This window comes from Mycteria americana, chromosome Z, assembly GCF_035582795.1.
Source record: "Mycteria americana isolate JAX WOST 10 ecotype Jacksonville Zoo and Gardens chromosome Z, USCA_MyAme_1.0, whole genome shotgun sequence".
NCBI classification, from domain to species: domain Eukaryota; kingdom Metazoa; phylum Chordata; class Aves; order Ciconiiformes; family Ciconiidae; genus Mycteria; species Mycteria americana.
In genome coordinates, this window is record NC_134396.1 from 16,560,951 (window position 1) to 16,587,056 (window position 26,106).

The window sequence follows — 26,106 nt, forward strand, 5'->3', positions numbered from 1 at the left end:
ACGGTTCCCATCGCGCCGCGCCGCTCCGCACCGCTGCCCCCGTGACTTCTGCGGGACTACATATCCCAGCATGCAAAGGATGGGGTGGTGGCCCCTGAGAACGCCCACGGAGCACTCGTCCGCCCTGCCCTCTAGCGGGGGAGCGGGAGGCAGTGCCTTCTGGGGGCTGTAGTTTCGCCCGCCGTGCTGGTGCCGTGCCGTGACGGTGACGAGTTGCATCCTGGGACGGCTGTTTCCGGGCTCGGCGGTATTTATTGCGCCCGGGCTTTGCGCGCAGGTTCATCCCGGCCGAACGTTTTCCGCCACCGGCAGCGTTTTGGCCCGTCTGCCCTCCCGAAGGGGTGAAGGCTGGTGCCATGGACGTTAACCAGCCCAAGCAGGAGCACTTGCTGGCTCTGAAAGGTACCGGCAGTGCGGCCCGCTGGGCCCGCCGATGCCTGCCCGCCCTCCCAGGCCGCTCGTACTGCGGCAGCAGCGTCTCCGCCGGCCCTGCCCTCACCCCTCTCCCTGTCCTGCGTCCAGCCCTGAGGGGCGAGGCGGGCGAGGCCCGCGGGCGAGGCGGGGCGCTGCGGCCGGGCCGGGCGCCGCGGTTAGGGAGGACGTAGAGGCGGCGCGGGCTCCGGGTTGCGAACTGGTCGTGAAACACCGTGTCCGTTCCGGGGGGGAGGCCGTTTATTTCCTCCGTTTTAGAAGAAGGTCGAATAGGGAGCGGCCCGGCAGGAGCGCCTGGCGGTGGGGCGCAAGGCGGGGGGTGCCCGAGCGCGAAAGGAGGCTGGGGCGGGGGGGCGAGCTATGCGTAGTGACAGAGGGCCTGCACACGGGCCTTGTTTCATGGGGCCGTCGAGGCTGTTCGATGTATTTGCATTTTGCACAAGGCTTTCAGCAGTTACCAGATTTTTTTTTTTTTTAGTTTCCTTTCCAGTTGCCTGCTGTCTCTTTTGTTTGGTTGTTTTTTCCCCTTTTCATGATTTTTGCCCGTTTAACCTCCTGCTTAATGCACAGCCACGTGGCTTACATCCGTGTTTCAGGAATCACGAATAGTGAAAATAAAAATGTGTAAGTCTCTCGCATACCTTGCAGAATTAATGCAGAAATCAAGAGAGCCCTGCAAATAATTTGGTCATTTCTGCTGGCAGTTGGGTACTGCTAAGTCAGCAATTGAAACACTGAAAAACCTGAACCTACTTTCACCTTATTTCAGTCAACAGACATATTATTTGCTTTCTTTTTTTTTTTCTAACCGTGCTTGTTTATAAAAATAAATGCTGCTAGTTAAGTAGGAGTAATAAATAGTTGGTTAAAATCTCAGTTCTGCAAGCATTATGAATCATCGAGGCTGTTCAGATGGATAAAGTAGTGCAGGCGTGTAGATTATTTCAGAGCCCATCTTCTGCCCATTTACTAGTTTTACAACACTCCTGGGGAGAGTATTTAACGGTGTCTGCCTGTCACAGTAAAATCTGTTAATGATAACTCAAAGATCAACAAGCTCTTTTTCAGATATGTACATACACAAAATAAAGCCAAAAACCTGAGAACACAAAACATCATTAGCTGACATTACAAATGCATTTTGATAGTAATTAATTCAAAGCAAAAATTTTTATGATGGAGCATTTTGCTTTTGTAAGGAACCAATATAATCCTTGGGCTTGTACTGAATTTGGTGCAGTGTCCAGGCTGTAGAATTTGCAGAAGAAGTGAAAATGGTGTCACGGTTTCTTTGCATTGTGACTATTTTAAACAAAATCTTGACAGTGTAGTGATTAAGCAATCCTCAATTTTATTGATTTTAATATCATTGTATATTGCTGATCTCTGGCAGGGAACCCCAAATGATTGCAAACTTGTCAGGGGGGGAAAACAGGAGAGCAAGAGAGTGCATGTTATGTTATGTTTCATAGTAGTGTTTGTAGTCCTCCCCCCCCTACCCCCTGCATTTAATATAATCTTTGTATGAAAGAAAGCAAAGATCTATGAAAGTATAAAGTCTTTAAGGACTTAATGAATCTTTTAGTTATTCTAGAAGTCTAATAAATTAAGGAAATATCAGCTCCTTAAGTTAAGGACTAAAAGGATGGCTGCCTGTATTGCTCAGAGGCTCTGAGACTAAAGCTAAATGTGTAGTTCTTATATGAAATGGGAGCAGACAACTTTAATTTGCCTATAGCTCTTCCCTTTTAACCTGTGACTTTAAAAACTGCTGTATCAATCAGTACAATTTCAGGAAGGGTTTCTGTTAAGACATGTGTTTTCTAGTTGCTTTATATGCCCTGGCTTGAAATGTTGAAGTGTAGGAGGAAAACACTTAAAAAAAAAAAAAAAATTATCTAGTAAATTTGAGAAAATAGGCAGTAGTAATTATATGGTTTTTAATATGCGTCACAACAATATAGCAAGAATAATGGTGGATGGCAAGTATGAGATGGTGACAGTAAAAACAATTTTGGGATGGATAGTGTTGAGTCAACTGTGTGCATATGGATAACGTTCAGCGTACTGAAGTTATGCTGGTAATGATAGAATACAGTCGCTAATGTTCAGCCTGGATAAAGTAGAATGTTCTGACATATCTTGCCTATTTTTACTGCATGTTGCTTTTTTGTAAAATATCCTAGCAATGTTTTTCTTAATATGGTAGTATCTTATTTTTTATAATACTTCTGCTTTAGGTCCTGTTTTCCACTGATCTTTGCAGCACGGGGCAAGGAAGTTCTTGTAAATAAGATGTTTCAGTCTAGATTGAGAATCCTAATCAAGACACTATTCCTTTTCTTAAGAATAACTGGATTCCTACTGTACAAGCATGGAAGTGGTCTTGCATTATCGACCACATCAGAGAGATATAATAAACCTGCAGAAATTTGCAGAAGCAGCAGTGAAGGAGTTTCCCATTCGTCAGTTACCAAGATTTACACCCTGGTTTCCAAATGATTTATGCAGACTTCCCCTCAAACCAAAAAAGCAGCCACCTGTTATTTCTTGTGAGGAAGCAGAAGAATTGAAACAGCTTTCTACACCTTCAGAATATGTTACAGGATCTCCTGATTATGACTGCACAAAAAATCTCCTTGAGTTTCAGTCTAATGTGAAACATGGGCAGACTTTAATCCAAGCACAAACTGTTCACAGACCAATTAATTTGGAGAATCAAGGAGAACCACCACCTAATGGAAAACAAAAATTGAAAAGGTCATGGAGTGTCTCTCTCCCTAGCCCTAAGCTTAAAGAAAAGATTCTTCCTTTATCTCAAGAACTGCAAAATAATTTGGAAAGACTAAAACTGCATGCATTTTATAGAGCAAAGTGGACAATTGAACAGTCTATTTGTAATAATCAGAATTTGGAGGACATCTGGATAAAATTGAATAGACTCATCAAGCAGAATGAATTGCCATCTTGCAATGCTACTATCCAAAGATCTGTGGGACAGATATGGATTTTCTGTGATATATTATACTGTGAATATGTTAGAAATATTCTTAGGGAAAAGCTAAGCCTTACTGATAAAATGAATTTGCTTGTACATAAAGTTGGAATTATATTTAGTTTATAATTGTAAGATAGAGTTTTATAATAAAATTGCTGTCTGAAGTACTAGAGTTTTTAAGCAGCTTAGAATATAAAAACTTTAGAACAACTGATGAATTGACAAACAGAAAACTACTTAATATTATTTTGCTACAGTTTAACTGTAATAATATATTTATTTAACTTTGTTTTGCCAGGAGACTTATGAATGGTTCTATTAAGATTAGTAAGTTTCTGTTTGGCTTAGTACTGCATTTCATAGTTTTTCTCTACCTTGGTGGTCTAAAGGAAAAAAAATTAAAATAAAAATTCCAGACTATTATGGCAAGCTGTGTCAAATAATAAAATTTATGCTTTCAGTCAAGCAAAGTACATCCTCACTGTGCTTCTTTGAAATTAGGAGAAGGAAAAATATTAAGTGAGTTGTTACAATCTCTCTAATGATCTGTAATTATTTTTGACACTCAGACTTTCAAGATCTGATTATTTCCTGAAAGTAGTGCATGGGGGTTTTTTAATGAAGGCATAGCCCTCGCATGAAATACAAACTTACTTTCTATTGCATGTATATGCTGTCTTAGTAACGTTATCCGTATTTTCCCAGAAATACTAATGAAAGTTTCAGTGGAAGTTGTGTGCTGAAAAGTAATGAACAACTTGGCATTTGCTGTTTTATGACTTTGGTAATAAGATTTTTTTTTTCCCCCTGATGTTTCTTGTCTTTTGTCTCTCACTATATTGGGGAAGAAGAAAGGACTAACTTACAGCCATAGGTCAGGAAATTAAGAAATCAGACTTCTATCTGTAAACCTCTATTTGTTGTCACTATGGAAAGTAAAGGTCTCTGAGGATTTGAATGCATCTTATGGTGACAAAAGGCTGAGTTCAGGATGACTTTTTGTCACCTGAAAGAACAAAGTATTTCAAGGTCTTGCTGTCCCTAGTCAATTCAATGTTTGGAGAGTCAGTAGAGCAGCTAAACTGGAATTGATATGACTGCAAGGATATGTATTTCTCTTAGGCACCCCTACTACTCCAGATAATTTTGCTGTAGCTGGAGGTCAAGGTCTGTGGCATCTGGAAAAGGGGGAAGATAAGTGAATGGTATTTGTAGATTGTTAGATTATCATTAACACTGATCAAATAAAAGTGCAGATAAGCATAGCGGAGATCCCTCTATGTAAAAACTAAATAAAATCCCGTGGACTTTTACTTACATTTTTCTTTTGATGACATCCTTATGTTGGAGTAATTATATTTTATTATAGGCATTACATATATTTTTGTAGTTTAAAATTAAGGATATTGCCCGGTTTGGATCATTGACACGTATTTCTAAACTTTGACTGAATGTTAAGGGGATCTTATATTGACATTTGGGGTGTTTGTGATATTTAATATTACCACTTAGCAAAATTGATGTAAAATGCTGTCTAGAGTAACTGAGGGTCATTATTAGTTTTAAAGCTTATATAGCCAAGTTATTTCACTGAAATTGTTTTTGTGAGCTTAACACTAATAGTTACAAAGTTTCTTTATGCATCAGCATTTTTAAAGATATAATGGAGTAGAATTGCAGCATGATTTGAGTTTTATTTAACATATTTTGTGTCTCGGATCTTAGAAGAAAAGAGATGAGAGGTCATCCTGCAAAGATGGAATATTTTCTAATATTAATTTAGTAGTCCTATTAAATATGATAATCTATATATCTTAATTTGTGTTTTGACTTAATTCCGTGATCTGTCTATCTATTTATTCTCTTAAACATGACTAAGCTTGATCTGTAGCTGTTCCTTTAGAAACAGTAAGCAAATACTAGTTTATATGGGCTTACTATAGATTTGAATGAAATTAGGTAACTGCCAATAGTACAGTCCCACTAGATTTATTTAATACACTGACAAAAGAGCTTAACAAATATCTTACTAAACAGAAGGAGAGATCAATGTCACTGTTCAGTGGTAGCTGTGAGCTTTCTGCTGCTTTAGGTTGGCTTGGATGCGAATAATGATACATGCACTGCTACCTGTGAGCACCTCAGCTGGATAACTGTCATGCAATAAAAAGTGAACACCACATTTGGTTTCTCTACAGAATTATTACAGTCCTGGGTAGCACCAATGTGCAAGCTGGAATCCCAACTTTCATTTTGAACCGTTCCAGAAATGCTTAGTGCATATGCATGTATAATTCAGTATTTATCTCTTTAATTTTCAGTGTTGAATCTGGTTCTCCATTTACTCTGTTTTGTATATTTTGGGACTTTTAATTTACCTTGTGGTTCTAAGCCTTCAGAGGTCATGTTTTTCTACTTTGCACCATAACAAAGAGAATATATTACCTTTTTTATGTGAAAACTGAGATTTGTTTGTGTTGATGCTAACTTGCATAGGTCTGCTGTATGGTAGTGTAAGTTCTTGTGAACCAATATAGCCCACTACACTCAAATGTATATAAAAACAATTGAATATTTTACGCAACTGGAAATAATGAATGCTGACCAGACATACAAGATGTACGAAAGTATAGTAAAGATAAAAGCACAATACATGTGTCAGTGCAAGGATGTTGATTAACTTGTTGCAGTCAAGAGAAATCCTTTTATGTTATTTTTTAGTTTTAGTCTTCAGAAGTTACATGGGTTTATGTTTAAGTTTCAAAGAAAAGCAAATCAGTGATTTTTACATATTCAGATCAATACCTAAGGTTACAAATGCTCAACTTTGTTTCATGTGAATGCTTTCATGAGAAGCTATATGCAAGATTAGGGCCATTGGTTTATATGAATACAGAGGAATTCTTTTAAGAAGCAACATCTTAAATCTGTAATACAAATAAAAATAATGTAATTGAGTATTCTGAGTTAAAATAGCTTTTGAAAATACCACTTTCATGAAGTAGAGGCTTTTTAATAGCAAAATCTCAATTATTTTGGTTTTGTCAGTATCAATAAAATAGTTTTTTTGTGTGTTCCTGAGGTTTTTGTGACGGTTTTGCTGGTTTGAGTTTAAAGTTTGATACTAAAAGAGAAAGCCATTATATAAATAATGTAGGCTTTTAGACTTGTAACTCTGTTTTGCATATGTGTTGGAGATTAGGGTGTAAATGCCATTCCTTATAGCCTGGAGTTTGAAAGGGTCCATACTAGTCATCATGTCCCATTCCAGAGCAACCAGGATCACAAAACAGGTGTTTAGCCTGGAGTTCACAAAAAAGTGAAACTGGTACACTTCTCCCACAAAGCACTTAACACTGTAATAGGTATAAGACCTCTAGCACATAAGATTGAAAGCAGTAGATGTTAGTGTACCAGGGGAATAAAGCAAGAGGAAGCAACAGCATTACCAGTGCTCTTGGATCTCAGAGTAGCAGGGAATTTTTTGTATTGAAAAAGGCCAGGGGATCCAAAAAGGTGTTACCCTTTTTCAGGCTAAGATTTGGTGGTTTTGGGGTTTTTTTGGTGGAAGGAGAGCAAGACAAAATTATACTTTTAAAAAATAAATTTAAAAATACTTGTTTCATTGACCTATGGTTTACTTTCTGATTTTTGCAGTGATGAGGCTAACCAAACCTACCTTATTCACTAATATTCCAGTGACTTGTGAAGAAAGAGATTTGCCAGGTATGTCTTTTCTACTGACTGGTTATGATGTACATATTACCAGGTTTAAGCAATGTGAGCATCTGAGGCTTAGATGTCAGAGGAGTCTTATGACCTCCTATAGATGGTAATCTGAAACAGCAATATATTTTATGTTTGGTAATGGCTATAGGAAAATACCAAGGTGCACTCCACAACTCTTGACCTACAGCTTTGAAAGTTTGGTGGTGATATTGCAAACACGTGACCTTAAAGTCTGAGCAATTAACACACAAGACAGAAGGCAGTTGTGAGAGAGACGTGTAATTGTAGAAAGTTTGGTGTTACTATCTTTATCTGGAGAAAATGCCCTTGTAAAGAACCAACCCATGCCCTGGAAAAGAACCAACACGTGAATGTTCTATGGAAAATTATTTTGCAAGAATCACTACTTTTGAATTGTTACGCTTGGTGTACAGTCATAAATTGGAAATCCCTGGGTTGTTCCCCAGTAACAGTTGCAGTCTAGAAGTCTTATACTTATAAGACAGGCAAAGGAAAGATTCACGAAAAGTGGATTACGTGGAAATACAAAGCAAGCAGGGGAAGAAAGTAAGTGGAGTTGATTAGTTCTGTTATGTAATGTGCTTTACTTGGGCAGAATTTCCCTTTAAGTTAATTTGAGCAATGCCTTTGGGATTGCACTCTTCAGTATGTATACTGAATGATTTATTGGACACAAGTGCCTGGAAGTAAGGTACAATTTATAGGCAGGCCTATAGGTATGTATTTCATCTCTAAACAAGTTGGTTGTAAAATAAGTGTGTCTAAAATAAATTACATCTAAATAAGTGATTAAGTGTCATAACTTAAATGTAGACAAAGCTTTAGACTTAGCAAATATTTAGATACTAGCAATTTGATATTTCTACAGGTTATCTATTTAACCAGCTCATGAAAGATGATCCTTCTACTGTAAAGGGAGCAGAAACTTTGATGCTAGGAGAAATGCTGACTTTGCCTCAAAATTTTGGGTAAGAATGAATTATTGTAACTGTAATGTGCAAGGTTTAAGATTCATTTAACAATGTGTTTGTTACTTTTCTTTCTTTTTGAACATCATTGTTATGCAATGAGATGTTAAATGGTTTTAAAAATAATCTGTGGCTTGATTTGTAATGTGACAATATGCAAATATGTGCTGCGATGTTCCTTGTCTGTAGACTGACTCTGAATGTAGTGAGGATTGAAAGTTGAAAGAAATTTGCAACTGTAGGTGAACTTCTAATGCAATGCACTACTATAACCCACATCTTATACTAACAGAGTTTACTACAGTGATTTTTGTGGGTACTGTAAGCCATCTTCTTATTCTTCTGAGATTTTTATCTAGAAAATGATTCTGATTTGTTTGTGCTCTTTTGAAGTTGTTTGTCTTAGAAGGATACATTTAGAAGTACAGGTGTGAAAATGCCAACATACTTTAACTGTTACTAAACTTATTTTAATTTTTTTGTAAACACAGAAATATATTTCTGGGAGAGACATTTTCCAGTTACATTAGCGTACACAATGATAGTAATCAAGTTGTCAAGGACATACTGGTGAAGGTATGTGAAGATCAATCTACTTACTGGATTTATAAAAAAATAAAATATCTTGATTATGTTTTCTGACTATCTTGTATGTTTAATGCTAATATATAAACTTTAGGAAATATCTGTCACTTTTTCCAATCCAGAAAGTATACCTGGAAATTGGAAACAATAAGACATAAAAATAGAAGTGATGATAGAAATCTTTAAAGATTAAAATTAAAAACTAGGATTGTATAAAAAAAAAAGGATATGTAATAAAGCTTCTCTAGAGAATTGGTGTAGCAAAACTTCCATAGCTTAAAAATTGGAGTTATATTGCTTACTTGCACTTTCAATGAGGTCATCAAAGCAAGTCTCTGTAAAGCATGCATTGACTTGTATTTTGCTTACATTTCAAATGAGTTCTTTTCTAGTGCATCGTTCTTTTGCTTTTTCTGCTGAACAAATAATATGTTGAGAATAGAAATTCCAGAAGTCATTGTGGAACTCAATGTAAAAAGTAAATAGAGATTTTATAAGCTGCGTGTTAAAGGATTGGACTGTTATATATATATATATATTTTTATATATATATATATATATATATATATATATATATATGTATATATATATATTTTTTAAAACTTGTCTTTAGCTTGGACAAGTATCTCGTCATCTTAACATATCTTAGTTACATGTATAAAAGCATGTAGGGTACAAAATGCTCAGTGAAACCTAGTACTTATATTATAAAGTTATTTTTCTTTAGATTGCTTTAAGCAGCTGCAGTTCTAACCAATGCTTTGTTTTTCTGTCCCCAGGCTGATCTCCAGACAAGTTCTCAGCGCTTGAACCTTTCAGCTTCAAGTGCTGCAGTGGCAGAACTTAAACCTGACTGTTGCATTGATGATGTGATCCATCATGAAGTAAAGGAGATAGGAACACACATGTAAGGTTTTATGTTTTTCTGTGATTAAATGAGCTTAAATAAAACTGCAGCACATACATGCTATTCGGATGCTGCTTTGATATAGGCACAAAATTTAAAGTAATTCAAAATTATTTTTTTAAAAATTGTTTCTTTCAGCTTAGTTTGTGCAGTAAGTTACACTACGCAGACAGGAGAGAAGATGTACTTCAGAAAGTTCTTCAAATTTCAGGTATTGCATGAAGTATTCTACTCTGTTTTTAATAAGTGGGTGAATCTGGAAAACCCATTTTAAAACATTTGATACTTCAAAAGCACTTTTACGTACTAAAAATCTGTTTGACTTTTTAAGTGAACTGATAAAAACCGTTGCTTCAAACTTCACATGAACTGATGGTTTCTAATTACCATGCAGTTAAACATTTCAGAAATAATAAATATTACATCTTACAATTTTTATTCATTTATTGAGAAAGAAAAATCTACTTTAAAAAACCCCTTATTATAGCAGCCAGTTTTATGATTATTTTTAAACAGAACAAGTATTGTTCATTCTGACTTTGACACATCTAACCTTTGAGTTTAGATTGTAAAATTCTGATTTTTCTTTTAGTGTGTGTAACCTTTTTTTAAATTGGAACTTAGTGGTTTGTTTTTTAAAGGAAACTAAGTGAAGTCTAATGTGTTAGATCTGAATAATATCCACAGAAGTAATTGATAGAGTTGAAACCTTTTGTTCCACCGCACAAATTTCAAGACTTGAGATTAGAGTAACTGAGGAAAGAAGGAAATTACTGTTTTCTGTGGACTGGTTCTGGCAGGAAAGAGTCTATTTTAGCTGTATATTTAATTGATGTTTATTTTTTTAGCAACATATGCTGAGACTTGGATAATTGCAGGCTGTTTCCCACAGAATGGGAGATAAGGTGACGTGCATTACTGAATACATTTTTAGATACTCTCACATCTGGCAATACAGGAGCATTATATAATTGAGACCTGTATCTTTGGCAAGTTGCAGGTGATTTCATTTTACTCTTTTCTAGTATTCTATCTAGGTACTTCAGACAAAAGCATTTCAGTCTTTAGAAGGCTAAATTGCCATGCGCTACAGACAACGAACACCCGAGTGCTGTTAGTACTTGTGGGCCTTGAAATGGCAGGTATTGATTAGTCTAAGGTGTTTCCAGACAATCCTAGGGAAAATCATTCCATATCAATTTTTGCATTTACACTCTCCTCTGAACCCAGAAACTCTGCAGTGTTTCTTCATCTTTATTGAAGCTGATTTTCATCTTTGTGTGTTTTGTCTTGCTGTCTTTGTGAAACTGTTTCAATTTTTCCGTTCTTTGTCCCCCAGGAGTTCAGTATTCTGTCCCCTCTAGGCTTTCTTTGATTGCTACTGTATGCATCTGCAGACTTCCAGTTCTCATCTCTCCCTTCCCGACTCTTGTTCTTGCCAGAGCCTTGTTCAACATGTCGATTTTGTCTCCTTTAGATTTGATATGGAAACTTATTTGTGCACAGTTTTCAAGGGTCTATATGCATATTGTAATTTCTGTGGTTTTTTAACTGAATCCGACACAAGCAACTTTAATGTCAAAATAGCTAACGCCAGCTATCTGTCAAATTTTAAGCTCTTCCTTCAAAGGAGGAAGCATAAGAGCTTCTCAGAAAGTGTATATATATACTTTAACACCATTCTATAAATACATTCTGATTCATTATGAGAAAAACACTTCACTGAGAAATTTTGGTTGTTATTTTTTAAATTGGACACGGAGACAGCAGCTAGAAAATCTGAGAACAAAGAAAAAGAAATGTTACAGAAAACCAAACCAATGTCTTTTCAATGGGGATTAATGGCTGCTAGTGATTGAGGTGCCATCAGCTATTTTATAACAAAAAAAAAATTTTCTTTGACAGATTCTCAACTTCTTCAGTTATGTTTTCTAGGATCTTTTAAGTCAAACTGGTGTTACAGTTGGTTTTAAACAGCTTCTTTTTCAACAATTATATGTAGTGTAGTACTGATGAATAGTGCCTTTTTGTTCCACAGCTTTCTCTGCGTAATTAACACCATTATGTTTATACGGAGAAGGAATGATTCTTTCTAGAGTTTGGTTGTTGTTTGGTTTGAGGCGGGGGTGAACCTCACAGTAATTATTTGATTTTTACTGGAATACCACTTGAAATTTACTGGAATGAATGGAAACACTTTGTTTATTAGAAAGAGAGAGAAAACATCAGTGTTTAGGGAAATTAATAAGAAGCTCACTGAAGCAAAATATTTGGCAGAAAAAACCACTCAACCAGCAAACACCTAAATTAAAATTTTGACTTTTTTTCTGACTAGAGAGAGATAGTTCTGATTATTTGAAAGATTTGAATATGCCTGTTATAATGCAAAAATCTCTGTGAAGACTACTTTTTAATCTTTAATTCTTCAGGGCTAAAAAATTTGTTCACAACTTGGAACTTTAGGGGTCTCTCAGGATGCAGTACACTTATATGTAAACAAAAGAAAAGTTTCCTGCTGTAAAGGGAAATAAATGTCTTCAGCAAGATAATTTAAATTTGTTTCCTTGCAAGTATAATAGAAGTTTATTTCTTTCAGTTACATCAGTGTATACCCATTTCATATTTGAATGTGTTAACTGTAGTGGCTTTATGCAGAAAATTCAAGCACTTAAGAACCAACACTTTATCACCTTTTATATAATCAAATTGTTTTCTCTTGCTGATTTAATCTCATGCAATTAAAATGATGTATCGGCTTTTTTATTTATTGTAACAGTTGAGTTTTCAAGAAGGAAGTGAAGCCTAGTAATGGCTTGTTGCTTAAGTTAATCACATGAATAGTTCTCTGTTTCATTTATTTTTAGAGAAGCCCTCAGCAACTTTTGTTTGCTGCAGAACACTGAAGGACTTGTAAATATTACATCGTTCTTGCTTGCTCTTGAAGCCAAGTCCAGACCACTTCAGGATACAAGGTGGACGTAGCGTTATTTTAAAGACATAGATCTACTTAGTGCACTGGATTTGTCTAGTTTTGTAAGAGGCCAGTGCTTAGGTGGAGTATTTGTTTTCAGTCTGAGAAAACTGCTTAGTAGCAAAACAGTCAAGTGTGCAAATAAGAAGCAGCCAGTATATTCTCTGAACTGTGCGGTTTTAGCTGAGTTGATTGTATTATACATTCCATTATGCACCTGTTCTGTGTAAGATCAAAAAGAAAAAATAACACTTTAGTAAAGATCCTAGCACTTACAAACAGCTTATGCTGAAGTTGTCTGATAAATCAATTGTCAATCTGTCTTTTTTCTATTTCATTCAGGTTCTTAAACCACTAGATGTGAAAACCAAATTCTACAATGCTGAGGTAAGTGAGAGCTGTGTGTATTTGGGTCTGTTTTGGTGTGCTGGCTTTATTACTTGACATTAGGTGGTTAGATTAAATTCAGAGAGCTTCTTAAGTACACGTGTTTCTGAGAAAGATGATCAGTTCTAAAGGAAAAAAATTAGGTGGTGAGTTTATATCATTTAGTTTAAAAATAGATATACTTTTGATGAAGGGGGGAAAGAGATGGTAACTAAAGCAGACATGTCAGGACCTTAATGCATTTGACCTTAATGCAGTTTTGCATATTTTCCGCTTTCCCATGAACTCAAATACTTTCAGTTATTGCTTTTATATTTAGGCTGATAGAGTACTTACTATAAGGGAGCTTAATTGTTCACAAAGCAGATAATAATTTACCAGATTGGAGAAATTTAAATTTAAATTATTGAACAGAGGGTTCATATTTACATTGGGGAAATTGAAATTTAAATCCCCAATGTAAATCTGACCCCTCTGTTCAGTAATTTAATCTTTGGGTTTGTGGCAGTTATACACAGTGCTTAAAAACTAGATTACCTTATATATGCCTTGTATATTTATTTGGACGTAATTAGGTATCTGTCTTTGGCTGTTTATGGGAAGAATTTTAACTGAAGGTGACACAGATAGTGGAAACTCTTACAAATTACATACAGCATTCTTTTTATTTGTAGACATTCCCTGTGGATATATGTATTATATAGGTCTGTTGTAGGGTATAAACTTCCACAATATCTTGTTACATAGGAAGTTAGGACATTTGTTTCCAACATTATCACTTACCTGCTTTGTGATAGTGAGCAAGTAGCTTAATTTTGTGAGCATTGTATTCTGTATTGTTTGTATGAAGTTCAGACTGATACTTGTAAAGTACTTTGAGGCCTTCCATTATGAGTATTAAACTTTTTCCATAACCCCTGAAATATGGTCAACTATTACACTGCTAGTCATTTAGTTAAAAACCTTCATTAGCATTCTTAAACAGTTTGTTTGAAATAGTTTAAAAGATAGAGTGAAGTTGTAGGTGTTTTATGGTGCAGTGAATAGTAGACAGGAGAAAAAAGACCAAAGTGTTAGTGAGAGGAGAAGAAAATATATGGAATTTTGGCAATTTGAAAAATAACTTGTGTTAAGCTAAGCAGAAAATATTTTGCTCCCCTGTTTGGTCTTAACTGAGCAGATATATGTGCTATGAATTTGCATGTAGAAAAGCAGAGAGTCTCCAAGTCTATTGTTCTAATTATTTATCTCCATCATAGTCACATCTGGGGTTCATCATGCAAGATTATGGCTATAGAGGTGTGAAAGGGATATTTCTTTCCCTTCCTGACAGTATCAATAGGGAAAACAGAAGGGGGAAATAACAGATAAGAATTTCTGCTCTACAAATGAGGATTCCAGATGCAAAGATCTGTCTTGTTCAGAGTTGTGCAGGAAACTTTCCATAAAGATTTTCTCTCTGCTGTGAATGAATAGCATGTAAATTATGAGACATTTAATATATAGCATCTAATTTATTTAGAGGGGAGGATAAATCAAAGCATAGGTCATAAGTGATTTAAATATCATAGTACAGAGGAAAAGAGAAAAACATTTTCCTAAAAATATCTTGGTATGTGTATCTGGGTCACAGGCTTCAATCCTTAGGTTGACCAGGTGTGAGATACCCGAGTAGGGTCAGAACGTAAGCACATATCACTGGTCAGCAGCTTTATAGAACTGTTGTTACCCATAAATGGGAATGACTGGAAATGTCTCCTGCTGTGATTTAAGAACAAAAGTAATCCTAAGAAACTAGGTAATTCCTCTGGGAACAAAATAAACCACCATTTTGTGCATGGATTATATTATTGTTTCAGATAAAAAATATGTGGTAGGGGAAAGAGGGACAGCTATCTTAAATGTTGCTGTCTCTCTATACTTCACGTGTAAATTTTGTTTTGTGCCGAAACACTTCATAATGGATGGAAATAAAAACCTCTAAGGTAAATTCTGGGCAAACTTTTGATATAGGTCGGAAGTATTCTTTTCTTACAAAATTGTTTTACTGACTGGCGTTGATAAGGGACTTAAACTCCATTCCTCAATTAGCCACCAATTCCTCATGATCTATGAGCTTCTCAAAGATCTACGAGAAGCTTTGGTGTCTGAGCTGGGGTTTTTTTTGTTTTGTTTTGGTTCCCCCTCCCACCCCGCCGAAGGTTTTAAAAGGCTGCTTTGATGCCATTTGTTCTTCCTGTTCAGGAATTTATGCAACTCCCATTACCATTGATTGAAAAAAAAAATTTTTTTAAGATTTTGGATTTAACTGAGCAATTTTCATTTGCCTAGCAAACTGATATCGTACCACTCATATTTCATTTCTGAAAGTATATGAAGTGCTGCTATGTGTTATGACCACAGAAGTCAAATAAAATTAAAAAACTTAGAAATAAGTCTTTGGTTAGATGTTGTATGTGATACTGCTTTGCTGTCAAAGCACCAAGACCTTCATCCTGAATATTAAGACTGTTATCCTTGGGAGCAGGGGAGAAAAAAATTGGTATGTGTCAGTTACTAGTTAAATAAAGGTCTTTAAAGGTTGACTAACCAGTTAAACTGTTACCACTAATATTACAGATATGATGCTATCTGTTCATAAAGTCTGTCACTAAAATTATTTTCTACTGGAAATTATAATCCATAATTTAATTTTTTCTAAGACAAGGAATGACGCTAAACCTTAATTTTCTTGCTTGTTGCTCGTACTGCAGTAGCATCCAAATCAAGTTCATCACTGAAATTCGTGCATAGAACGCATGCCCTGTCGCCCTAACTTGCTGCAATCGTGAGATTGAATTATCTGCCCCGGTCTATAGAAGGTCTCTCACTGGCTTTGGTGTGCCTTGGAAAAGGCTCTGTAAAAGGTTCTGTTCCTGTAAACGTGCATAGGGAGACAAATATGCAAACACTTAAGAAAACAAAGTTTGCAATTAAAGTTGGGCTTTTGGAATGATGGATATTCAAAAAAGAATTTTTTATGCCAAATTTTGTTATAAGCTACAGTATTGTAGCTTTGCTAGAACACATTACCACATTATTTTTATTTTGAGACTTTGTATCTGTGGATACTTCAAATTATCTGTAAAATGACAAGGACTGTTTTTCCATTTCATATATAACCCATTGCATGGATTTAAATTCAGGACAAACTTTAAACTTGCTTAAAACTAACTCTTTTTTTGGGTCAGTTTGTTCCACCATATCTTATCTGTGACTTGCGTGCATTAGGCTCTACTTTGGATTGGTTCTGAAGCAAAGCTAGTAAACCATGTAACCATACTAGCTATACCTTACTAGAAATGTAGTTGTCATCTTTGTTTGCATCCATTTTTATTTACGTTTCTGTCTTACTAATGCTATCTTGTTTAGATGGTGCAAAAAAATGCAGAAATGCATTTTGTTTGAAAGTTAGCCTCCTTTTTCTTTAACATTTAACCCTAATTTCTCTAATGTGTTCTTTTTTTATTTTCCCATTAGAGTGACCTCAGTTCTGTGGTAATTTTTATTTATTTTTTTATAAATATGTATGCTTTTTTAATTGCCTCTCTGTCTCTGTGCTTGTCTTTGACATTCTTCTAAAAACATAATGGAAAAGCAATGTTTGTACTGCATATCATGAACTGATGTTTTCTCATCTTTATATGTGCAGCTAATCATTTAAATGGTTAGCTCTTTCTTTATTACCCATTGTTGAAACTAGAAGTTGATTATTACAGACTCTTGCTTGTGGGGGTCCTCCTGTAAAATACCTCACCAAAATTTGACTAGATTCATTATTTGAAAATGGGAGTTAATCCCTTCTAAAACTTTCCTGCTTTTGACCCATAGAAATACAGGTTTTACTACAGCACTGCTTGTGTAAGCTGTGACAGAACTTTTCACATCTGGCTGGTGGAGACAGTGGGTTTGAGGAGAGAGCAGCAGTTGGATGTTCTTCCTTCCTTTCGCTAGCTGGAACTGCACTTTCCAACTTTTAACTGCATGTAACAGTTGATGAGTTAGTATGATACTTCTGCAGTCTGATTTCACTTTAAGGTGTGTCTTGTATTAAAATAAACCACATTCTTCTGAAGTACTTAAGGATTTTTTTTTTTAAACCATGTGATATTAAACCACCTTAGGAATAACACAAAACTAACTTGCTTTTTCATTATGCTGCTTGACTTTTCTTTTCCCTTTCAAATTAGCTTTTTCTAAATTTCTGCCTATGGTTGCTGCATTGAAAACAACTAAAATTTGGGTAAATGGACACTTTGAGCAATGGATTTATGGGATATAAACAGTATCAATTTAAGTGACAGTCAGGTGGTAGTAGTAATGATTACTGAGAGCCATATTTTAGTCGGGGTTATTTCTAGCTCCTTCTGCAAGTGTGAGGCCTGTCCATAAGCTATGGAGCTTGCACAGTTTTCATTACTATATATATGCTATCATCTGGTTTGTGTTTAACCTGTTTATAAAGCACAACAAATAGTTCCAGTACCATTCTGTATTTCTCCTTCTAATGCAATGTCTTCTGAGACTAAAAATATTTTGACTATTTTGTCCCACTTCTATTTTGTAATTTACAAGCAGGACTCCATTTGTATAATTAAGTCATTTATTTACACTGATTAAAAAGAAACTGTAAGCTTTCTTCCACCTTCCCCATAAAAATACATATTTTTTTAATTTATCATAATAAAATACCTAAACTGCTTCATACTGAATTTATAGAATAGATTATTTCAGTTGGAAGGGACCTACAACAATCATGTAGTCCAACTGCCTGAATCAGTAACTCTCTTGTAAATGCAGATTTCGTAACACTCCCCCCCTGCTTTTTTTTTTAATTGGCAATTCTTTGGTTTTGTTTTTTACTTCTCCAGGGGCTCATATCTCTAGTAGACTGAGCCTTCCGTAATTATTCTACCCGGAGATTTCTAGAGCTGCGAAGTGACTTCACTGGTCTGTAATTCCACAGAAGCAGTGAGGCAAAACCACCTCTAGTTCCATGTTTTTTTAGCTTCTGAAGTTTAGAGTCTGTAGCTTTCATTCCTGTACTAGAACTGGTCCTTATAGACCATCTTCAGGCATTAGCTTCATTTAACAGATATGTCTTATAGGATGTTTTGAAGGTAGACCACCAGTTAAATTTTGGATGCATATAATATTGGTAACCATTGGCATGATGCAGCTTAGTGAGAGAGGAGGCTGGTTTTGGTTTTTAGCCAGTACATCAATGTTTCAGAATAATAATAGAATCTCAGAGCATGTACCTGAATTATTTTACTTCAGTTAAACAAAAACACACACACTTATTTTAATTATTTTATACAGCCTGATGCACTAGTAACCTGGCATGGCATGGTGTTGTGCACTGCAATTACTTACCATTTATTCTATTTTTTTCTTTTTTAATAATACAGATTAAAACTTGAGTTGCTATTGAGTTGATGAAAGTCTTGAAGTGGTGATCTGATGCATTACAAATAAGCAATAGCTAGAACATAGTGAAATTATCCCACATCCATTGTTTGGCAAGATACCTGTTGACTAACACTTTTGCTCCTATTGTTACTGGGATTAAGGTTTTTTCTTGCATTAATTAATTTGATTTGCAGGCATGAACTAAACACATGTGACTTTTTTTTTTAACAATAGGACTGTCTACTCTTTTTAATAACACTAATCATGTTTTCATGAACTTGCACTTTTGGTTTTTTTTTTTCAGACAGATGAAGTGTTTCTGGAAGCTCAGATTCAGAATATCACTACCTCTCCAATGTTTATGGAGAAGGTTTCTTTAGAGCCATCTATGATGTACAATGTTGCAGAACTGAACACAGTTGACACAGCAGGGGAAAGGTATGTTCAGATTCAGGCTATTTGCCTTTGAAACTCTTTGAATTATGATTTCATGAGATATAAGCATTACAGTTAGTGAGTTCTTTGCATGACTAAAAAGATCAAATTCCTATTACGTATTCAGCTAGAAAACCTGTTACTGTTTTCTTTGTATAGAAACTATTCTTAAAATTTTATAATTCTACCTACTGCAGAAATCCCCAGCTTAATCCTCAAATAATTGGTAACATGGATGACACGGTAACAGGAAAACATACTGCATCTTCAGTATCTTCTATGTAAAATTTAGAACCGCGTCTGGTTCTGACTTGATCTGTGGATACATATTTAGCCTTCCAGGACACATCTGACTTGTCCTTGCTTCCTTCTAGTAGACTGGTAACTGTTTTCAGTTGTTCTAATCAAGATGTAGCAAGGCAGCAGTCAAGGCGAATCGGCGGAACACCCTTATAGGATCTTAGAATATAAAAATTTGTCATGCTGAAATAAATTAAATGTCATTTAGTGTCAATTAGTAAAACACCAAATACTAGAACAATTTTCTACTGCGTTCAGTAAACTCTTGTGGATACAAAAGCTTGTGATATCTGGGTAGAAGTTAACTTTGACTGTTTGTGCTTTGCAGTTGCTTGGATTTTTGGAGGAGGTGATGTTTGGGTGCTTCTGCAGTGGGGGCTGAAGTGAAAATTCTGTCTTATCCTCATCTGTTGAAGTGTTTACCTGCCACGTAGCGAAGCATTGTTCTTAAAGTGTTTGCATCCGCTGTAATGGTTCTTGTCCTGAATGGGAATCTTGGGCTCATGACATGGATTTACTGGGAGGGAACCAAATTGCAGAAGTGAAATTACCAGCATTGTTTAAATGCTAACATGCCAGATAACAAATTATAATGGAGCAAAGTGGATTTCCACCTCGGTTCTCTCTGGCTCAGATGAAGCTTTTTTTTTTTTCTCCTTGGTTCTTGATGCTACATAAATTCTAGAATTGTGTTCTGTTGTGAAAACACAAAAAAATTCTATGTGTTTTGCCATGAATAATATACACACACACAGAGTAAGACTGGTGAGGAATGGGAAAAAAGCTTGGGTTCTTAAGCCTTCCTGAAAATAACTGTTTAAATTAAGACCCAATGTTTTTTCTTTTAGTGAGTCTACTTTCGGCTCAAGGACTTATTTACAACCTATGGATACACGTCAGTACTTATACTGCCTAAAACCAAAGCAAGAATTTGCAGAGAAAGCTGGAGTAATAAAAGGTGTAACAGTGATTGGTAAACTAGACATTGTATGGAAAACTAATCTGGGTGAACGAGGAAGGCTGCAAACTAGCCAGCTCCAAAGAATGGTAAGTTTAACTTAAGCATCAGTTTAACTTAGCATCCATTTTTAAGGCAACTCAATGAACGATTAATAATGACTCGAAGGAAAAGTTCAAGCTGCTTACTTTCTGGACCTCATTCTGAATGCACATGTTTCTATACGTATTTGAGAAAGTTATTTAATACATTTGGTCAGTGAAGTGTGGAAAAAACACTATTCCAAGGGACTGTAGCTGAACAAAAGCATTCTTGTTCCTTTTGGTCATGTGAATGGCAATATTTTTTGTTTTCTTGAGGATTTGTTTTCTGGCACGTAACATGCCTCTTTCTTTTTTCACAGCACTGAATAACATAACTTAATGGATTGTGCACTTGAACTGCCAGAATCAAGTAACCTATGTAGCAAAGTACATTGGTTAGAACAAAATTAATTTCTTGGATGCCATTTGGCAACAAACCGAAAAGCACTGGCAAAAGAACTTTAAGTATGCTAACTGTTGATGCAGAAGTCTGCTCCCTAATTCATACAGACATTTTAGCTTCGACTAACATTTTTTATGTATAGGATAATAATATATATCTTTCATGTCCACCGTTTTGGTTCAATCTATTCTATTCTGGTTGATTTAGAACTTGTTCATGAATTTTAGGTTGTAATTATTAGCTTGCTGAAGTCAGCTGCCCAGCCTGTCTAGTCTAATGCCTAAACCTGACTTGCATCTTTTGAATTGAGGATGGTGTGATATAGGAGAGAACTAAAAAAAGCTTCAATAATTGAATCTTAGTCTGAGTTTGCAAATCTTGTAATTGGGTTTCTGCCTCTGTCTCTCCCCCGCCGCCCCCCATCTTCTAGTAAATCAAGCAATTCTGTAGAGAAATCACATTCACTTGGAACTAGGTATGCAATTCACAGTTAAGTCACTACAACTTTTCTTTGTTTTTAATTGAGGTGTTAAGTATCTGTATAACTCCATCAAATTAGAAACTGCCCTTTTTTCTAAACTTAGTTATTCCTGTTACTTTGAAACTTGTTGCTTGTTTTTTAACTAACCTGGCTCATTTTCAGCTGACCTTTCCTATAATTTCTCTTTAGAGAGGTGTTTTTTTCCCCCTCCCTAAATCAGTATTCTCTCACTTTGCATCCCTTCTTGTTGAACCTTTGAGAATTGCACTTGAAACACAGTGGTGATTAACACACCTCCACACTCCAGGATTAGTTTTAGTTGTCCATCATTGTTTTGTGCTGGTGATTAAGGCAAACATGAGCTATTTCGTGTACTTTGATCAACATCTGTCTTTGGAAAAGCAGCAAACAGTTTTTGGTTTTTTTTTTTTCCCCTTTGAGTTGCAGTGCAACTCCTTCTTGTGTTCTCATCTTTTAAGTGCTATTAGATTATTTCATTTCTAGGCTCCTTTCACCTTCCATAATTTTCCTCCTAATCCGTTTACTAGTCCTATAATCATTGTTTCCCCCACAGGCCCACAATTTTACCTGCATTGTGCCCCTCTGTCACTGTTTTGGTTCAGATCAGGAATGCACTTGTGAAACCAGTATCCTGGATCACCCCCACATATAATAATTTGGGTTTTTTTGTGGAGTGGTCTTGGAATTCACAACTACATTCTTTTGGGCTGACATTAAACCAGACAGATGCATGTCCACAGTATGCCAAGGGTGCTCCACCTGCTCACAGGCATTCAATCCAGGACTAGACTAGAACCAGTCCAAAGTTAAATAACACTATTCTTGAGTAGCACAAGCAAGGAATTGTCTAGTTGATTCTATACTCTGAGCACTTATCCCATTTTTAGATTAAAACTATGTTCCTCCTTTTGGTGTTACTGGAAGGCCTTTACCTCTAGCCACCAGTTCTTGCAGGTGTCTTATTGTTAGGCCAACATGTACTGGTTTAGGCCACCTCATCTGCTCTGATCCTGTCTTGATTTGGTCAATTGCTGCTAAGTTTATTCTATGAAATACTGCTTTTACTGGTTTTTTTTCTTAATGCATCTCTCTTAAAAGAAGAGTCTAATGTTACGGCAAACTACCTGTTGTTTAGGGAACTAGGTATAATTTTTCCAGTAGATTCCTTCCTGTCAGCTAATACAGCTGAAAATGTGTGCCTTTTTCCAGTGCTGGATAATTACTTTTCCAGTGCTGGATAATTAGGAAAACTATACTTATGTTGTCCATAGTGTATCTGTTATCTGCCTAACAGAGAGGTCTTAGAATAAAGCTGATCTCAGGAACTGTATATGGATGTTCAAACTTTAAGGATGTGAACTATCTGAAAAACTTAGTAATCTAAGATCATCCTTGTTTAATGAATTGTTAAACGTATCAAGCAAGGTGGTCATCGGTAGTGGATGGAGCACTTCTGTGATTTGGGTACAAATCAAAAGCACAAAGAGTTGGTCGTCTTTCTTCAAATTCCTCTTATTCCAAGCTTGTTGCAGTAAATGAAAAGTTGAGTAGTCTTCAGCTTTGCTATCCAGCATCTGAGAATATACATTCTTGTACCTTCTCAGGCTCCTGGCTACGGCGATGTAAGGCTTTCTTTGGAGACAATACCAGACACCGTAAATTTGGAAGAACCTTTTGACATTACATGTAAAATAACAAATTGCAGGTAATGATGTCATATGATTCTTGTGCTTTTTCCTGAGAGGGCAAGTTGTGGCTGTTTTCGTTTCATTTTCTAACACTTTCTCCTGAAACAACTCAAACCTGGTCTTTACTATGAGTTGTAGCTACGTGAAACTACTTGAAACAGTGATTTACAGTGATTTACAGGATTACAGTGATTTAAAAAAAACCAAAGAAACAAAAAAACTTTTTATCATGATTGTTAATACTATTTGAACGAGGAGGTGGCCAAAAATCTTTAGTGGAATTCCATGGAACTGGCTGCAAAATCATTTAAGATTGCACCCCATATGTAAAGCACAAATCATCTTAGTTCTTGTTAGTTAATCTAATAACAAAATGAGTGCGTATATAGGCTTTTGTAAACTACAAGTAGTTTTGTCAGAATAAATAATGCCGTTTATATCCAGTCTGATTTTACCACTAGTTCTGCACCACTGCTAGAATGCCTGCTACACATTGTCACAGTTGTCTTTTGTACGTCTTTATCCATGTTTTGACTTGATTTGTGTTTACACTAGGTTCTATGGTAGCCCTTTATAAAAGGGTTGCAAGAGTGACATTTAAATAAAGTAATTCTAAACAGAAGTTGAAACCAGGGACTAAAGCATGTATCTGGTCTGCAGATACTTCTCATGAAAATCTTGTACTCCATCCAAAATGTGAGCAGTATTACGCTATCCAGGATTGCTAAACCCATGACAGGATGCTCGTGTCAGACAAAGCTATATGCAACTGAATTACTGCACATCACAGTAAATCTTGCTTGCCGCCTTATAATTATTTATAAAGCTTGATTAATAGTAACCTGAACAAGTAATAAAGCTTTTACATGTCTGCTGTCATTGAATGCTTAAAAAAAGCCCACAGGTTTATTCTTGTTTTCCGTTTCCTCTAGCAGTGAAAGGACTATGGACCTGGTTTTAGAAATGTGCAATACTAATGCCATCCATTGGTGTGGAGTTTCAGGAAGGCAACTTGGAAAGCTGCACCCAAGTTCATCCCTCCATCTTGCACTTACATTGTTGTCTTCAGTGCAGGGCTTGCAAGTAAGTCTTTATAGCATAGTTTTGTTATAAAATAGCTGTTTCATAAGCTTAGTAATTATTTCTAACAACAACTCTTCTAAATATTTTCCCTTTCTAGAGTGTCTCTGGCTTAAGACTTACAGACACGTTTTTGAAGAGAACATATGAATATGATGATATTGCACAAGTCTGTGTAGTTTCTTCAGAAGTCAAACAAAGCTGAAGAAAAAACTCTGTATTTCTGCTGGGCTTTTTTTTTTTTTGGACCAACTTCTTGATGTTTTTTGCAGCTGAATCACATTAAAATGTGTACAAAAAACCCCCGAAGCCCTATATCTCTATAAATGTAACTATGCTTATTTAATTTCTCTGAGCATTTTTGGAATGTTTTAAAATCTTTTAAAAACATGCATATGCATTTTATCTACTGAAAATAAAGCCTTTGAAAAAAGTGTAACTCTAGCAAATTATATTGCATTAATGTCACCTTGGGGTGGGGGGGTGAGATTGATATGAAATAGTAGCACTTTGTACTTATTTTTGTTCTTTTAATTTTTTTTATATATTTAAAAAGTTTTTAAATTGTGGTTCTGACAAAACTGCTTCAGTCTGAAGGAACTGGCCTTTTACAGACAAGTTCCTGGAATCCAAACCCCTGAAAGAATACTTTGGGGTACCTGGCCTGGCAGTGTATTTGCACGGTACACACATAGCCATAAGAATGAGAGCCTGATCACGGCATGAGATGAGAGAGTGCAGCTGGCACTGTTGAGGCACTAGCAGCTAGAAAGTAGAGTATCAGCAAAAGAATGTGCTGGTTGCAGCTCAGTCTTTGGAAGGGAGTAATACAGCAAATCTGTCCCAATTAGCTGCAGTCTTGTGCAGAGTTGTGTGTCCCTGCAAATACAAGGCATGCTGTGAACAGGCATGTTACTTCCCAATTAGTAAGGAATTGAAAACTAAAATAGCAGAACTTGGGCATTTTTTTATTGTTAAACTGAGCTGGTGCAAATTATTCTTCCCATCCCAGAGGCATTTAAGTAGATTTTTAGGAAAATGAGGATAAAAACCCTGCATGGCTGCCCTAGATCAAGTTCTCCAAAGCTATGCAGGAAGGAATTCAAGACTTGGTTAAGCACTGAAATGTACTTTTCCCTAGCTTTGTTGTGACAAAAGATGGAAGTACTTTTGGGTGAAATATCTAAGGTCACCCAAAGGTAGCCATTTAATACAGAAAATGGTGACTGGCTTTCCTAGTTTAACACTGGTTAAACTATTGTTCAAGATTCTACTCTGGCTTGTCATGTTTCTCAGCAACCATATTAGCACTTAGCAACCTCAGTTAGTTTTGACAGTATTTTACTTAAGGCATTCCTGTGTATAAAATCTTTAAGTGTAGAATTCAATTTTTAAATATTGGATAAATCTAGGACCAGCTTACTAAATTGAGGGAATGAATCCATACAGGAAAAAAAATAAATTAAAACTATATCCTGCACATCTAATAAAATGCAGAGAAACCAACATAAACAGATATTTTAAAGAATGCAATTTACCTGTTATTCTAGATACATCAACAAACTAAAACAGTAAAACCACAACTATCCAGACAAAAAATGTAAATAACTTTATTTATAACCTATTCTCAAGTTAAACTGACACAAGCTGAAGGAGATGTAACCGTATGGTAGTAAGAGGTAGGAGAGATACAGAAATGGTAGACAAGTTGCATTTTGCCAGTATGACTTTCTGTAGCCCTGAAACAGTGTATGAATCCAAGGCTGCAGACTTTGTTCTTTCTCAGTATGCACGAGGGATTTTACTTTGTACTTGTTACAAAACCAAAAGTGCAACTGAAACAATTTGTAAGCTGATTATTTCATTAGGTGTCTTTATGATCAGGCATAGTTAGAAGAATATGCTTCCATGCAAGCAGGTTACAGGATTTTACAATTTGAGTGCAAAACATGTTCTTCTCTAACAATTATCACACTTACAATATGCTGATGGAACAGTAATGGTACAAAAACAATTAGGTGTTAAATGCATATTTGCTCAGTTGAATGATAAACTGCAATGGACCTTAAAGCTGTATTTACAGGGATTGTGGTTTACCACTTGATCTAGCAGGATGAAAAATTTTAGTGCAAAATAAAGTGCAGTTATTACACAGGAAAATATTCCTTCCTCACCCTGTGATTAAGACATATTGCATGACTCTGTGAA

General features: G+C 35.9%; 3 protein-coding genes across 9 annotated transcripts in view; 2 read left to right on the forward strand and 1 right to left on the reverse strand.

Moving 5' to 3' along the window:
- The first annotated feature begins 261 nt into the window (after positions 1-261).
- SHLD3 (shieldin complex subunit 3) lies at positions 262-3,883 on the forward strand. 2 transcript variants are annotated; one of them, XM_075488326.1, is made up of 2 exons: positions 262-402; positions 2,673-3,881. In XM_075488326.1, exon 2 carries the CDS (start codon positions 2,807-2,809, stop codon positions 3,554-3,556), a length of 750 nt encoding a protein of 249 aa, XP_075344441.1. In that variant the 5' UTR covers positions 262-402; positions 2,673-2,806; the 3' UTR covers positions 3,557-3,881. The 2 variants fall into 2 exon arrangements, with proteins under 2 accessions (XP_075344441.1, XP_075344442.1); XM_075488327.1 differs by having other exon boundaries at positions 269-402; positions 2,781-3,883.
- Positions 269-26,102, forward strand: TRAPPC13 (trafficking protein particle complex subunit 13). Of its 6 annotated transcripts, XM_075488322.1 has the most exons (14): positions 283-402; positions 4,136-4,214; positions 7,088-7,156; positions 8,049-8,148; positions 8,640-8,724; positions 9,513-9,640; positions 9,779-9,851; positions 12,954-12,998; positions 16,518-16,535; positions 18,754-18,887; positions 20,033-20,231; positions 22,735-22,835; positions 23,751-23,901; positions 23,999-26,102. In XM_075488322.1, the coding sequence occupies exons 3-14, from the start codon at positions 7,090-7,092 to the stop codon at positions 24,101-24,103; spliced, it is 1,206 nt and encodes a 401-aa protein (XP_075344437.1). In that variant the 5' UTR covers positions 283-402; positions 4,136-4,214; positions 7,088-7,089; the 3' UTR covers positions 24,104-26,102. The 6 variants fall into 6 exon arrangements, with proteins under 6 accessions (XP_075344433.1, XP_075344434.1, XP_075344435.1 ...); XM_075488318.1 differs by lacking the exon at positions 4,136-4,214 and having other exon boundaries at positions 269-402; XM_075488319.1 differs by lacking the exon at positions 4,136-4,214 and having other exon boundaries at positions 269-402; positions 23,754-23,901.
- The window catches only part of SGTB (small glutamine rich tetratricopeptide repeat co-chaperone beta), a 45,230-nt gene continuing 23,252 nt past the window's right edge, over positions 4,129-26,106 (reverse strand). Inside the window, exon 11 of the mRNA XM_075488325.1 lies at positions 4,129-4,608. Within this exon, the coding sequence (XP_075344440.1) occupies positions 4,593-4,608 (16 nt within the window). The 3' untranslated portion in view covers positions 4,129-4,592. The remainder of the gene's footprint in view (positions 4,609-26,106) is intronic.